Below are 12,318 nucleotides of genomic sequence, written 5' to 3'. Positions count from 1 at the left end.
AGGATCCTTTACCTTATCCAATGCTCTTATTTCTTTTCTCTGAGCCCTCACTCCTGGATGCAGATACAGCAAAGCTCCTCACTGCCACCAGCTCCTGCTTGTGCCCTAGCCCCACGATAGCCTGGAGCGGCACGCGACCAGCTGAGCAGGCTCAGAGCTCAGAGGCAATGCAGCACCGCTGCTGTCAACCCCAGATACCACACACAGGAGGAACCTGCACCAGTGCACACGTTAGCCTTGCCAACACTTTTGCAATGTGTGTAAGGGAGTGGAAAAACTTGCCTTTGAAGCAGGAAAAAAAAAAAAAAAAGGGAATAACCCCTGCACTGCCAAGCAAAGGGATGCTGACGTGCCTCTGGTACTCAGGAACCACCCCCGGCACAGCAGCTGGTTGCTGGGCTGATTTACTGCCTTAACAGCCAAAATAACACTGCAGGCTTTTTGCTTCCACTTTGCTGGGCTGTATTTTCTCAGCTCATCTTGCCAAGGCACTACTCGGACCACTCTCAGCCACACAGGAGGTGTCTCACAGCAGTTACATCGAGACCCCACCCAGAAGGGCTCATGCAAAAGCACAGCCATAAAATTATTAACAGGAGGGCAAGGTTACATTATTAAGACCATTTGCTAAGGTCACATCCATTCCTCATAGAATAAAGAGAAATAATGGGTTTTTACACGAAGTTAAATATTGCAATTAACCTGCTTCCTGTGTTTGCCTGTCACCCACTGCTAACACTGGCCCAGCAGTTCAGGGCTGAGCACCATCCTGCGCTCTGCAGTGCCACAGACGCCTCTTTGGATTCAGAGAAGCAAATGGAAATTGCACTGGGATTTCCCAACAACCTCCATCTACTTTAGCTGTCTTAACTTCCTGAACTCACATCAAATGTAATTGAGGTGATCAGAACTTTTCAAGCAATTTTTCTTCCTCTTTTCACTTAAGAGTTTTTTTCCACATGTAGAAAAAACTAAGTTGAGACAATGTTCAAGTGAGGCTCATAGCAAAGAGAAATCTTTAATCAATTATCAAGTTTCTATTAGCAATACTGAATTAGCCTTAGGACTTGCATGATGGCAAAATCTTCATCACAAATGCCCAAGACCAGCTTAAAGCAGCCACAAGAGGGAGTCTCAAATCTCTTATTAATATCCAGATGGATTCTAGTTTCAAAATACTTTCAGTCCAAACTGCACAGCAAGCTTTCAAAAGGGTTTTACAAAGTCATCTCCAACTCCAAATCGTTCTCTCTGGATTCGCAAAGTATCCTTGTTCTGAAGGTAAAGGTTCTTGAAGGGTTTTCGTTACTTATGAATGGGCAAAAAAAAATCCATCTCATTTATTGTAGCTCCATTCTAGAACCATATTGCAATTGAAGGCAGGGAAGAATTTGTGAATGGCTTTGTCTGAGCAAATCTCAGTTTATGCATGCTCAGCAGGCTAGTTGCACTTAAACTGACTTTTTTTTTTTTTTTACAGGAGTGATAATGGCATACAACAGATTTATGAAACTGTTAGGAGAGCTGAATAAAATCAGTTCCTTTCCACCACTTTCTCAGATGAACAATTTGGTGGCTGTAAGCAGAGCGGGCGTTGCTGTCAGGCTTCTGGTCTTTCTGGCTAGCGGTACACCTTCTCCAGTCCTTTTGCCTTGCGAGCTAAGCAGAACCACTTGAGATCAGAGCTTATCAAACTGCCAGGTATCATGGAGGGGGCCATTCCCCGTGGAACAATGCGGTCATGCTAGTGCCACCCAGTAACAGCTGGGCTAGAAATGAATGCACTCCTCCCTTACTAAGATTAGAAATTGCAGTATGATTTTTCTCTTGCCATCCATGATCTGACCGGGAGCAGGTACTGCCTAATCCAGCCTATGGTGCAGGGCAAGCTACCATGACATTGGCTTGAAATTTTGTTAATTTCACATGTGATTAGAAGCTCTGGCAGAGCTTAGAGACGACAACATAACAAATAACACTTCTCACATTGCCAGTAAAATATCTGTGTTGGATCTGTGTGCGTCTGCTCTCCATCTGCCAAAAAAATGTCAGGATACATTCCTCAAAAATAGTTTTATGGTCTTTACTCAATCTTGACATTCACTTGTTCTAAAGTTTCCAAAAAAACATTACAGCTCCAAAGGGGGATCTGTGCTTGAGTAAAGCCACACAATTTTGAACAGAAATAGCTACATACAGGCACTGTCCAAAGCACCAAGAAACAGAACTTTGGCAAGACTTTTTTGCAGATTCAGCCAAGAGATGGAGACGAGAAGTAATTATCTCAAAGAAGTTAATGAAAGAAGTGCTCATAGTACAGCTGAGTTCTACTTGACTTTATGATCACTTCATTGTCCCCCTCTGCTGCTCTCTTTTGTTCATTCACCTTCCCACCCCTGCATGAAACTCACGTGGGAACCTAAGCAAGCAGTTAATTCTGACTTTTAAACATAATCAATGCATCATTATAGGATCAACAACCTCCAGTCCAAGAGGTAGTAGATTCAGCTGTCATGAAAGATGAACAATCTTAAACCTTTGAGACTGCAGCATAAGTCACCTTTTTTTTTTTTCCTCCTTACAGTACTAGCCAATTTAAGGTTGGGTTTTTAAGAGGCTGTTTAAAAAATGTCATCCCCTCACATTTATGAATGTCATTCTGTTCAGCATGAATTTAATTGAAAATACTTTTTAATTATGATTAGGGACTGACTATGGGAATGCCTATGCCTGTTTATTCAAAAGCAGATGTTCAGCACTGCAGTATTTCATACATTATGCTGACAATAGCTATCAACAATACGTAGTATCTAAAAAGCCTTTTGGAAGGTTTGCCTAAGTGTTAGAATGGGTCAGCACAGAGATCAGATGTGATACATGTTAACATCCCCCTAAAAATGGTTCCTCTGCTTGGCCAAACTTCATTTTCACTCACTCAGCTGAATGTAATTAGACCTCAAGCTTTCAATCTCTAGAGAAGAGGTTATCTTTCTTCAGAAATACATTGCTGCTCTGAAACGCTGGCAGTCATCTGGAAGGAGAAACTGTGAAGGTTTAGACAAGGAGGCGCTAAGACTGCATGATACGGGCATTAAAATGCAAACATGTATGCCATAGCACCTGCTTGCTGAGTTTCAGTCAACATACCCAAACAGAAGTAGCAAGAACCCATCAGCCACACAGTACATGAGCTATTTTTAGATAAAGGTTATACAATTTTCCCTCTAGCTCCATGGATCAGAAACATATGCTGCAGCTACAGACCCATTACAACTTAATCCTACCCCAAACAAGGGGATGGTAAATCTTCAGATCCTGATTTCACTGCTAGTCTATTCGAGGAACAAAATACTATTTGAGCCTGCTATGGTTCAGACTACACCATCTGGTCTAGAGCAAGCTGAACTGCACATGGCTTTGTGAAAACAAGTTCATTTGTTTCTTCTGACCTTTGTAATAAGGTTCTTGCTATTAAAGGGGAAGAGCAGAGGAAAGACTAGATCCACGAAACATGCAACTTCTGGATATTGCAGACAAACTAGCTGGAGGCAGCAGCCTTACTCCTCCCTCAGAAAGAATCACGGTGAGACTACAGGAAGGATCTGCCCCAAGCCCCTCACATCAGGCCATTAAAAACCAACGGAAGCAGCTAACCTATCTGCGGGAGATCTAAGTAGTTGGCCACTAGAATAAGGATCTGTATATCAGAAACAGCACTGACCTCATATCTATCCAAAACCACCAAGACTAAGGTCTTGCTCCAAGACAGGTTTTAAGTAAAAATCTATACAGAAGCAGTATCTTGGAAAAAATGCACCATTATTAGTTGTAAGATTGTAAGGGAAGACGTGAATGACTTATTTGTGTTTAAAGCTTGCTTGATGCAAGTGACAGGGGTCTCAATAAGCAAATAAAGCCACACACCATCTTGATTGTTTAAAGCAGTGGCCAAAGACTCAGGCTATATTCATATGCCTCTGAGACAAGCCTGGCAGCCACCGTTGGGAAACTGACGTCACTGTGTTCAGATGGTCCCAAAGGCCATAGGACTGCAGAGACCATAGCACAGAACAGGAAGATACTCATACAAAATAGTCGCTTAAAAATATGTTTAAAGAAATCCACTAAGCCATGTAACTTTTTTGTTTGTTTTTTCTTTTTAATCATTACATTTAAAGTTATACCCAACGTATATTGAACAATTTACATTTGAGAGCAACGTATCTTTGCATTTTAATTACAGGATAGTTTGCCCACTTTACCAGGACCAGAAAAATAGCCTACTGCCATATGGAGAAGGCTTCAGCTCTCCTTCAATGGGTGGATTTGGTTCTGGTCTAGGCCTAGAATGATAGACATTCTCAGGGATAGGTCGGTCCGTCTTCACTTTTGTGACCTGGAAAGAAAAAGAAAGGAATGATACAACTCCTTACAGCATTTAACAGAAAAGCTAGATTAAGTCAGAATTTAATGGAGGTACCACCAAACCACACTAGGGATACATCATTGATCTGATAAGAGCTCCTATCTGCAAAGTACTTTAAATAAACAGAGAGGAGGGGCATTTTATTCATAGCTACATTGTAATTCCTCCTCAGCCTCACTCCTGAAGAAAAAGTCTCTGCATAAGAAGCAGCAACAAGACTAGCTAGAATTGTGTGAGAAAAGTGCAGGTCCTCCATGAAAGCAATGCATTCACTCCCAACCCTACAGAATGCTAGAAGAGTCCTGCACTTAGTAAAATCCACAATTTTCCAGTGTTGAGTTCATACATCACCTTCTAGGTGTGGAAAGTTTGAGACCCGGTCCGGAAAAATGCACATAGGGAAAGAAGAACCTGGCTATCCAACCCAAGAGATAGGAAGTTACCTTAGAGAGATCTCCCAGATCAGGTCTCACCCAACCCAACTTCTCTAGCACACAGTTATCAAACACTGCCTGCTGCTTTCGGCATCGACGAAGCTCCTGCAAGTTGGTATAGTCAATGCACGTCCAGTATTCAGTAAATGGCTCTGCACAGTGCGTCTTAATCTTCCTGCAAGACAACACAGAAAGAAAACGTTCAGCAACCGTTGTAGTTTTAATGTTTTCTCTCTTATTCATTCAAGCCTCAACTTGTGCTAAGATGTTTTTTGTAGTTGTTCTCAAGAACACTTAAAAACTTCAGAAGTCAGTATTTAAAGCACCATTAAACAGAACTTTGTACCAACAGCACTGCAGTTTGTAGCACTGTAGCTACAAGTAGGGATAATGATAACTTCACCAGTACATGGAAGGTGTTCTTCCTACATAGACGTACACAGCTCCCCCACATCAGGTGTTTGCTTTGCTAGGTAACATATTGAAGCGTGTATAACATGCGCTACTTCCAAATTAGTTGGAAATCTTAAATTCAAGAAGACACACTTAGGACAGAGGTTTTTGATTATCGGCTGGCTGCTACGCTGGAAGAGGACGAACTTTGAGCTAATTAACACAGCCCTTTACCAGCAGCCTAAGATCCCAACACACGCCATGCCCTATGTTTTTGTCACAAGACATCGATTTCAAACCTAAGTTTCTCTAACAGCATGCATACAAAACCCAGGACAGATGAAGTAAAACTTAGGCTGGTTTCCTAGATCCCATAACACAGCTGCAAGGTGCAGAAACAGCAAGCCTATGACCCCTGAGGGCCTTCCTCTGTTAACCTGACAAATCCCTGGAGCCACTCACCCTGCAGCTGAGCCCACGGAGCTCTGAGGGAAAGCACAACCCGAGATTTAACCATGCAAATAATAAGATAACAGCACAACCTTTTCTCCGGCGACTGCGCCCCTCCTCAAGGGCACCGGCCGTGCCTCCAGGAGCCGGGCAGCGGCAACGAGACCCCGGGAGGGGGCTGCGGGGCGGCTCACCTGAAGAAGTCGAGGGCGCACTGGTTGACCTGGCGGCCCTCGCGCAGGCAGCGCCGCGGGTCCTTCTCCTCCCAGCGGCACAGCATGAACTCCTTGTTGGGCCGGTCGCACTGCGAGCCGTAGTGGTGGGCCGCGGCCTTCAGCACGGCCGAGCTGACTCTCACCTGCAGCGGGGCGGAGCAGAGCGGCAATGGAGGCCGGGCGGGGGCCGGGGGGCCGCCCCGCGGGGCCGCTCACTCACCTCAGGCACCTCCAGCTCCTCCAGCGAGGGCAGCCCCGTGCCGCCCGCCATGGCGGCGCCGTCTCCTTGAGCTCCCCTCAGCGCCCGGCCGGCACTGCGCATGCGCGGCCGCCTGAGGGGAGGGAGGGCGCGTGCGCGGGAGGCTCGGCGCGGGGCCGCCCCAGCGGTGTTGCCATGGCGACAACGGAGGCGCCGCCATGGAGGTGACGGGCGGGCGCTACTGCGGAGAGACCGTGCGCGGCAGGTGGGGGCGGTGGGGCCAGGAGGAGGGGGTGCTGCCGGGGGGCTCTCCTCGCTGACAGCCCCGTGTGTCCCCGCAGGATGGAAGGACGGGGCTCCTACACGCTGCCCACCGGCACCGAGTACCGGGGCGAGCTGAAGGACGGGATGTTTCACGGCGAGGGCGTGCTGCTCTTCCCCGGCGGCGGCAGATACCAGGCGGTGTGGCACCGCGGGGTGCCCGCTGAGGTACCGGGATCCCCGGGGCTGGGGGGCGGCTGGGGGGCGCTGGCGCTCGTCCCGTGTCCCCCACGGTTGTTCTGTCCCCCCCCAGTTTGTTCTGTCCCCCCCCAGTCTCCTGTCGTGACCCCCCGCTTGTGTTGGCAGGGGAAATACACTTTCGCAGATGGGCTCGAGTACAAGGACGAGAAGTGGCATTACTGCGACGGCTACGACAGGAGGTTCTACACAGAAATCTGCTCCGGCCTCAAGCCCGCAGGTACCAAACCCTGGCTGTGGTCCTGAGCAAGGAGCTGAGCTGAGGGCTCTGCTCCAGGAGCATCCGTTCCTCTAGACGAGCACCGTGCAGCCGCAGCGTGTGGTTGATTTCGGCCTTACCAGTGCCTCGCCATACCCCAACGAATGGATTCCACCTTCCCCTACATTAAACACATGCTTTCAGTACAGGCATGTTGAACAGAAGCAGTTAACACCCAAGCACCAAACACCAAATAAAGTTTGAATGCACCTACCCCGCATAGCTTTTTAGCAGGAACCACCATGAACGCATGTGTCTGGTCTGTATTTCCACAAAAGACTTTTAGAACTGTATTTGCCCATAGTAAAAACACGAAAAGATCTCTAAGGAACAAGTGACTGAAACATGTAGCATAATACATAAAATACCCTTTATAAATAGAATATTTTAGGGATGACACGTAGTAGTTCTGCGAGGCCAGCAAGACTCTCCTGGCCCCATTCTGTAGTTTGGAGTCATATTTGTAATGTTGGCATAGTGGTCTGAGTCACAGGACTTTGAGGAAATCAAAATGATATATTTTTACCCCATACATTTTCTGCATAATTCCTCCATTTTCATTTTCTACATCTGCAAAATTGAAAAAAATGTTTTATAAAATTTGTTGTAAACCAATTATATTGTTTGTATAGCAAATGCTATGGAGATGTAACATTTGTTATTTATCTAGACAAAGGCATGAATACAGAAAAAGAAAAAAAAAACAAAAACAAAAAAACACAAAACAAAGCAAATCCTTTGTTGTTGTTGTTTTTAATTCAGGCATTTCTCAGCTTACAAATCTAGATCCTCCTAGAAAAATCCCAGCAGGATGTTACGACTGTGGTGATGGATTCTATAACCCTGAAACCAGAATTGTCGTTGACTACAAACTGAGGTTTCTGAGAAACGCAGGTATGATTAACTTCTGTAAGGTAAATTTCAGTAAGTGTATTTGTCATATCTTCTAGGATGTATGATTAAAACTGAAGTTTTTTTTAAAGTCCATGATTGCGTCCTGTTATCACTGAGCTAAAGTATTTCTTAGGTTTTAATTTTATCAGCTATTTATGTTTCCTCAGAGTTGTACAAATTATATTTTGCAAAATTACAGTGAAGTAATACCTAAAGTTTATTACCATTGAATATCTTAATATCAGGAAAATCAATCCCTTCCATTACAATCTCAAGCAAAGGGACTGTACACTAAGATGTACATCATTGATCCTGAAAATGAATAAACTCTGTTGCGATCAGCAAAGAGGTTAAGTATGTGCTTATCGTTAAATGTTAGAACAGTCCACTTTATTTAAATGGGTCTTTGGGCTATGTTTAAATGCCTTGCTGAATAGGAAACTTTCTTGGCACCTTCTAGAGCTGTGTGTGTTTTGAGTAGAATCTGGCAAATATTAGGTCTTGTGGATCAGTCCCCAAATTAACAAACCTTGAGGAAAATTGAGAAATTTTTCAAATGAAATACACACAGAAGATCCCTAAATGGTTGACACTGGGATAACTCAAAAATGTAATATGACCTGAAGCAAATGCTTTGTGTTCTGTTTATTTAACCTATCACCCTTTTTTAACTGCAATTACTATTTTTTTTAAATGAAAATGCTTTTCAAAGCAACCACCCACTTTTTTTTTTTTTTTTTTTATTCCCCAAACATCTAAACTGGAAGACATGGTATTCCTAGAAGACAGAACATTTCAGTTTCAGTGTGCCGCAGTTTAACCGTTTTGTTTCTTGGAAACTATTTTTCAGCAAATTTACTATTTGTTGAAAAAAAATCTGCTCAGCTCTACTTTCAAGAGCTTTTGTAAGTATGCACTGTGATATTGGAGGAGGGAAGTGAAGGAGGGGGCTTAAATGAATTGGAGATACCATCTGCTATAAAATATACCCTATGATACATGGCCTGTTTTATAAACGTTGAATAAAAACTGATCTAGATTATTACAAATGGCATTGATCCAAAGTACTGGAATGCAGTGGGCCTACTGATGAGGAAGATAAGCAACATGCTTTCCAAAAACACAGGAACCTACACAGATTAGTACAGGAGGGAACGCCTTGGAATTCAATTTATTGTTTTTTAATCTGTTCTTTGAACTCATTGTCCTTGATGACATTTATCTCAAACTCTACAAATTATATCAATCAATATTCACCGACCAGACCAGCACAGCATGCAGTCCGACAGAGCTGTTGGGGGATGTGCTTTGTGTGACTGTTCCATTGAGAACCGTGTACACACAGTTAAACTTGTTGATGTGAGCGTGAAGAAGGAATGTGTCATGTAGGCCAGACCCTTCCTCTTAAGAACATGAACACAATTGAAAAACCCGGCACTTGTTCAACATCAGAGGAACTCTTTCTGCCCCAGGAGAGATGATTCAGGGCACAAGGCCACTGCAGTTTAAAAAAAAAAAAATTAAAAACCCCAGCTGTAAGCAGAAGAAACTGAGGAAGAGGCTGGAATGACAGGGAACAGATCCAGAATTACTCCATTATAGGTTGGGCAGGAAGGAGCAGGAAAACCTCCAGGCTTCCAGCCAAGTCTTGAAAGCATCAAAAGCAGATGGTAGGAAGCATTCAGGAAGTTCTTACAACAGCTTGACAGGTTTACCAAAATGACACTATCTTCCTCAGGTCTGGAAGCAGGCTTTAAGAATACTCCAGTTCTCACCTTTCACCCTGGCCCTATTATGAAGCAATTGCTGATTGTTTCTTGGCTGTTGGGGAAACAGGGCAAGGAAGCATACTGCCTTGGCACTGGCTTTCCTGCCAAATTGGCAGCATCCAGGTATCATTCCAGAAGAGAAACAAATAGACTCCATTTGAAATTACTGAGTTTGCTTCCACCGCTTCTTTGTCAGGATGAGTGTTTGTAGAGTACCGTAGAGACTCCTGTTAGATTTGGCAAGCTTTGCATTTCACTAGCATGGAGGTCTGATCCTCATTTACTTAAAGCTCTTACAGTTAAAGCAGTGCAAAGGCCCATCATGAAAATATAATCAGGTCCAGGGAACGAAATGACAGCAACAGTTTTGTTATACTTTTTATCTAGCAAAGTTTTCCAAATTCTCATTGCAATCTTGCAGTTATTACTCCATCCCTAAACCTCCGTTTCCTTGGGGATGCTCAAATTTCTCTTGATTCCTCATGTGTTCCTCAATCTTTTCTTTTTTTTCCTCTTGTATTGTGAAGTACACAAAATTGGACACATAAATAAGAATAGGAATACTCATTTGTAAGAAGATACGTTGTTTATTTTGAATAGGCTCTGGGACTAGCCTCCTGTTTCACTCTGAGTATTCCCCCCTAAAAAAAATTGGACTCCTGGCATCTTTGTGAACGAGTTTGGTCAATAGAAAGATGGGAAGATTTCCCATTTTTCCAGTGAAAAGTAGGAAATATATGACGTTATGTTTAATGCAAAGCAGGGAGGTACAAGAAGAGAAATGATTCAGATTTTAGGACCCACAAATATTGGAGAGGCCCATAACTTTCAAAGAGAAAATACTGTCAGAAACAGAAATCTTGTTCTCCTGAGGAAAGGATGATAGGAGATTGCCTGAGTCACCTTTCTCCTGATGAAAAGCAAAGATACTTCTGATGAAAACTGATGGTTCTCCTGCACCTACCCTGATGCTGGGTTAAATAGTATACATCATACTACAAAGAGCAAGAGCATGATAATATTTGTGCTTCTATTTTCATGTTCCATTTTTAGGCTTAATTAGTATGAATATGGTGCATAGGGTAGCTTTCTATACTGCAGCCAGTATTACCTGAAATATGTGCATCTCTTCATATAAGATCAAGAACAGGAAGACTCAGAATCTGACTTTACACTTTAAACTCAGTAAGGTATCTGAATTAATATACGTGTAACTAAGAGCAGGATTAGGCCCAGAAAACCAAGGAAAAGTGCCTATTAGGAGGAGTGGTTTTGGTATTGCTGCAGTCCCAAGCCAGCCAGCAATCAGCTTAGGATTTCTACAAGCCTGAAAGTCTCATAAAAAGCAGCAGGGAAAGTCCTGCTGCTTCAGGAATCATTATAACCTGAAAAGGTCAAGACTCAAGAATATAATTTTATTCTAGTTTTAAGAAGACTGGTTTTAGGACATCCAAGGTTCCTTGGTTTTGAGGCTGACCCAACTCCACAGGCAAGTTTGAGAACACATTTTAATTCTAAGTCCTAGTAATCATGGCCTTAGAGTTTCCTCACGTTGTTACCTTGGCATGAAGGTTCTCATGCTTGGTCTGAAAGAATTTAGAAGCAATTTTTTTTTGAAAGTCAGCAGAGATCTATTCATCCATTTCAGGCTTATCCAAGTATGTAAATCCATGAGATGAATCTACATTTAGACATTTTTTTTTGTCTTAAAGCTCAGCAGTGACTTGCACCAAGTGCTTTCTGAGAAAAGTAGACTTTGACTTGTCTGAAAAATGTAGTTCAGAAACAGAGCCATAACCACTCAATAATTACGCAGGGTAATATTTCTGTACCTACCCTCATGTACCCCAAATACATGCAGATGTTTGCGTGCTCTTTCTCATAAACTACTGGAGAATTGGGTGTGGGATGAGGACCTGGCAATTTTTCAGGCCTGGAGTATTTCTGGAGAAAAGACAGCAAGTTTAACTTATAGTTGACTGTGGTGCAGGGAAGAAAAAAAAAAAAAAAAAAAAAAAAAAAAAAGATTGACTGCAGTTAGGGATCATGCACTGAGCTTTATTCCCTGTTCTTCTTTGAAATTGCCCATTCTGATGATGGAGGGAGTGGATGAACAGTCTGATTCCAGGCTAGTCCCTAGTCATTGCCTAAGAATGTAAGAGTTGTTTTGGCAGATGCCCTTAGCAGTGGAGAGGAAAGCCTCAGCAATACACATACACAGGGAATATAGTATTTTTGTTCGAATGAATTTAGCTTCCCATAGATTTAAATGTCTACTTATAACACAGGACCATTTAATCTTTTGTACATTTGTTTCTTTTTTATTTGACTTAAGATACTGAATTTAGATGAGGTTTAGTTCCTACATATTGAAACTCTTAAAAGCTCTTCAAATAATTGTTCTTTGGATACTTGTTAAGCTAAAGAAATCAGTTTTGATCGGCAGTAAAAGTTCATGCTATTTTAAGTGCAATGCTATAGCTATTTTCTGTTGTATATTTAATCATTTTGAATTATATGTCATGTAAAAGATTTTAGCTCTGGGGCATTTGCCAGATGGCTGATTCTGCATTTCACACAACAAAAGAAATAATGTTTGTGTAAAGCTCTTAAAAATAGTTGGTAATCAGTATATTCTACAACGAATAGGATCCAGACCTGTTTGAAAAAAAAAAAAAAAAAAAAAAAAACAGCTTTTGCAGAAATTAATTTAGAGAATTTGGTCTCTACCTCTGGGCTCTGAACAAAACAAATTGTGTC

At 42.7% G+C, this 12,318-nt stretch overlaps 2 protein-coding genes across 4 annotated transcripts in view; one reads left to right on the top strand and one right to left on the bottom strand.

The window, feature by feature from the left end:
- Positions 1 to 4,138: 4,138 nt before the first annotated feature.
- NDUFA8 (NADH:ubiquinone oxidoreductase subunit A8) lies at positions 4,139 to 6,254 on the bottom strand. Its single transcript, XM_084493787.1, has 4 exons — positions 6,139 to 6,254; positions 5,898 to 6,061; positions 4,870 to 5,035; positions 4,139 to 4,396 (listed from the first exon to the last, which is right to left on the bottom strand). Exons 1-4 carry the CDS (start codon positions 6,238 to 6,240, stop codon positions 4,259 to 4,261), a joined length of 570 nt encoding a protein of 189 aa, XP_084349913.1. The 5' UTR covers positions 6,241 to 6,254; the 3' UTR covers positions 4,139 to 4,258.
- Positions 6,255 to 6,259: 5 nt separating this feature from the next.
- Positions 6,260 to 12,318, top strand: part of MORN5 (MORN repeat containing 5) — a 14,738-nt gene continuing 8,679 nt past the window's right edge. For all 3 annotated transcript variants that reach the window (XM_084493789.1, XM_084493788.1, XM_084493790.1), the window contains exons 1-4: positions 6,260 to 6,382; positions 6,459 to 6,606; positions 6,745 to 6,856; positions 7,658 to 7,789. In XM_084493789.1, coding sequence (XP_084349915.1) covers positions 6,336 to 6,382; positions 6,459 to 6,606; positions 6,745 to 6,856; positions 7,658 to 7,789 — 439 coding nt within the window. In that variant the 5' untranslated portion in view covers positions 6,260 to 6,335. The remainder of the gene's footprint in view (positions 6,383 to 6,458; positions 6,607 to 6,744; positions 6,857 to 7,657; positions 7,790 to 12,318) is intronic.

This window comes from Aythya ferina (assembly GCF_964211825.1).
Source record: "Aythya ferina genome assembly, chromosome: 20".
In the NCBI taxonomy this organism is placed as follows: domain Eukaryota; kingdom Metazoa; phylum Chordata; class Aves; order Anseriformes; family Anatidae; genus Aythya; species Aythya ferina.
This window is presented reverse-complemented; position numbering and strand designations above follow the sequence as displayed.

What these genes read in the sequence shown, in the direction of transcription:
- NDUFA8 (XM_084493787.1), bottom strand. Translation starts at nt 6,240, where the DNA reads ATGCGCAGTGCCGGCCGGGCGCTGAGGGGAGCTCAAGGAGACGGCGCC. An exon ending in TGCGCCCTCGACTTCTTCAG is followed by an intron (nt 5,036 to 5,897) that starts GTGAGCCGCCCC and finishes GTTGTCTTGCAG; the next exon opens with GAAGATTAAGACGCACTGTG. An exon ending in ATCTGGGAGATCTCTCTAAG is followed by an intron (nt 4,397 to 4,869) that starts GTAACTTCCTAT and finishes TTTTCTTTCCAG; the next exon opens with GTCACAAAAGTGAAGACGGA.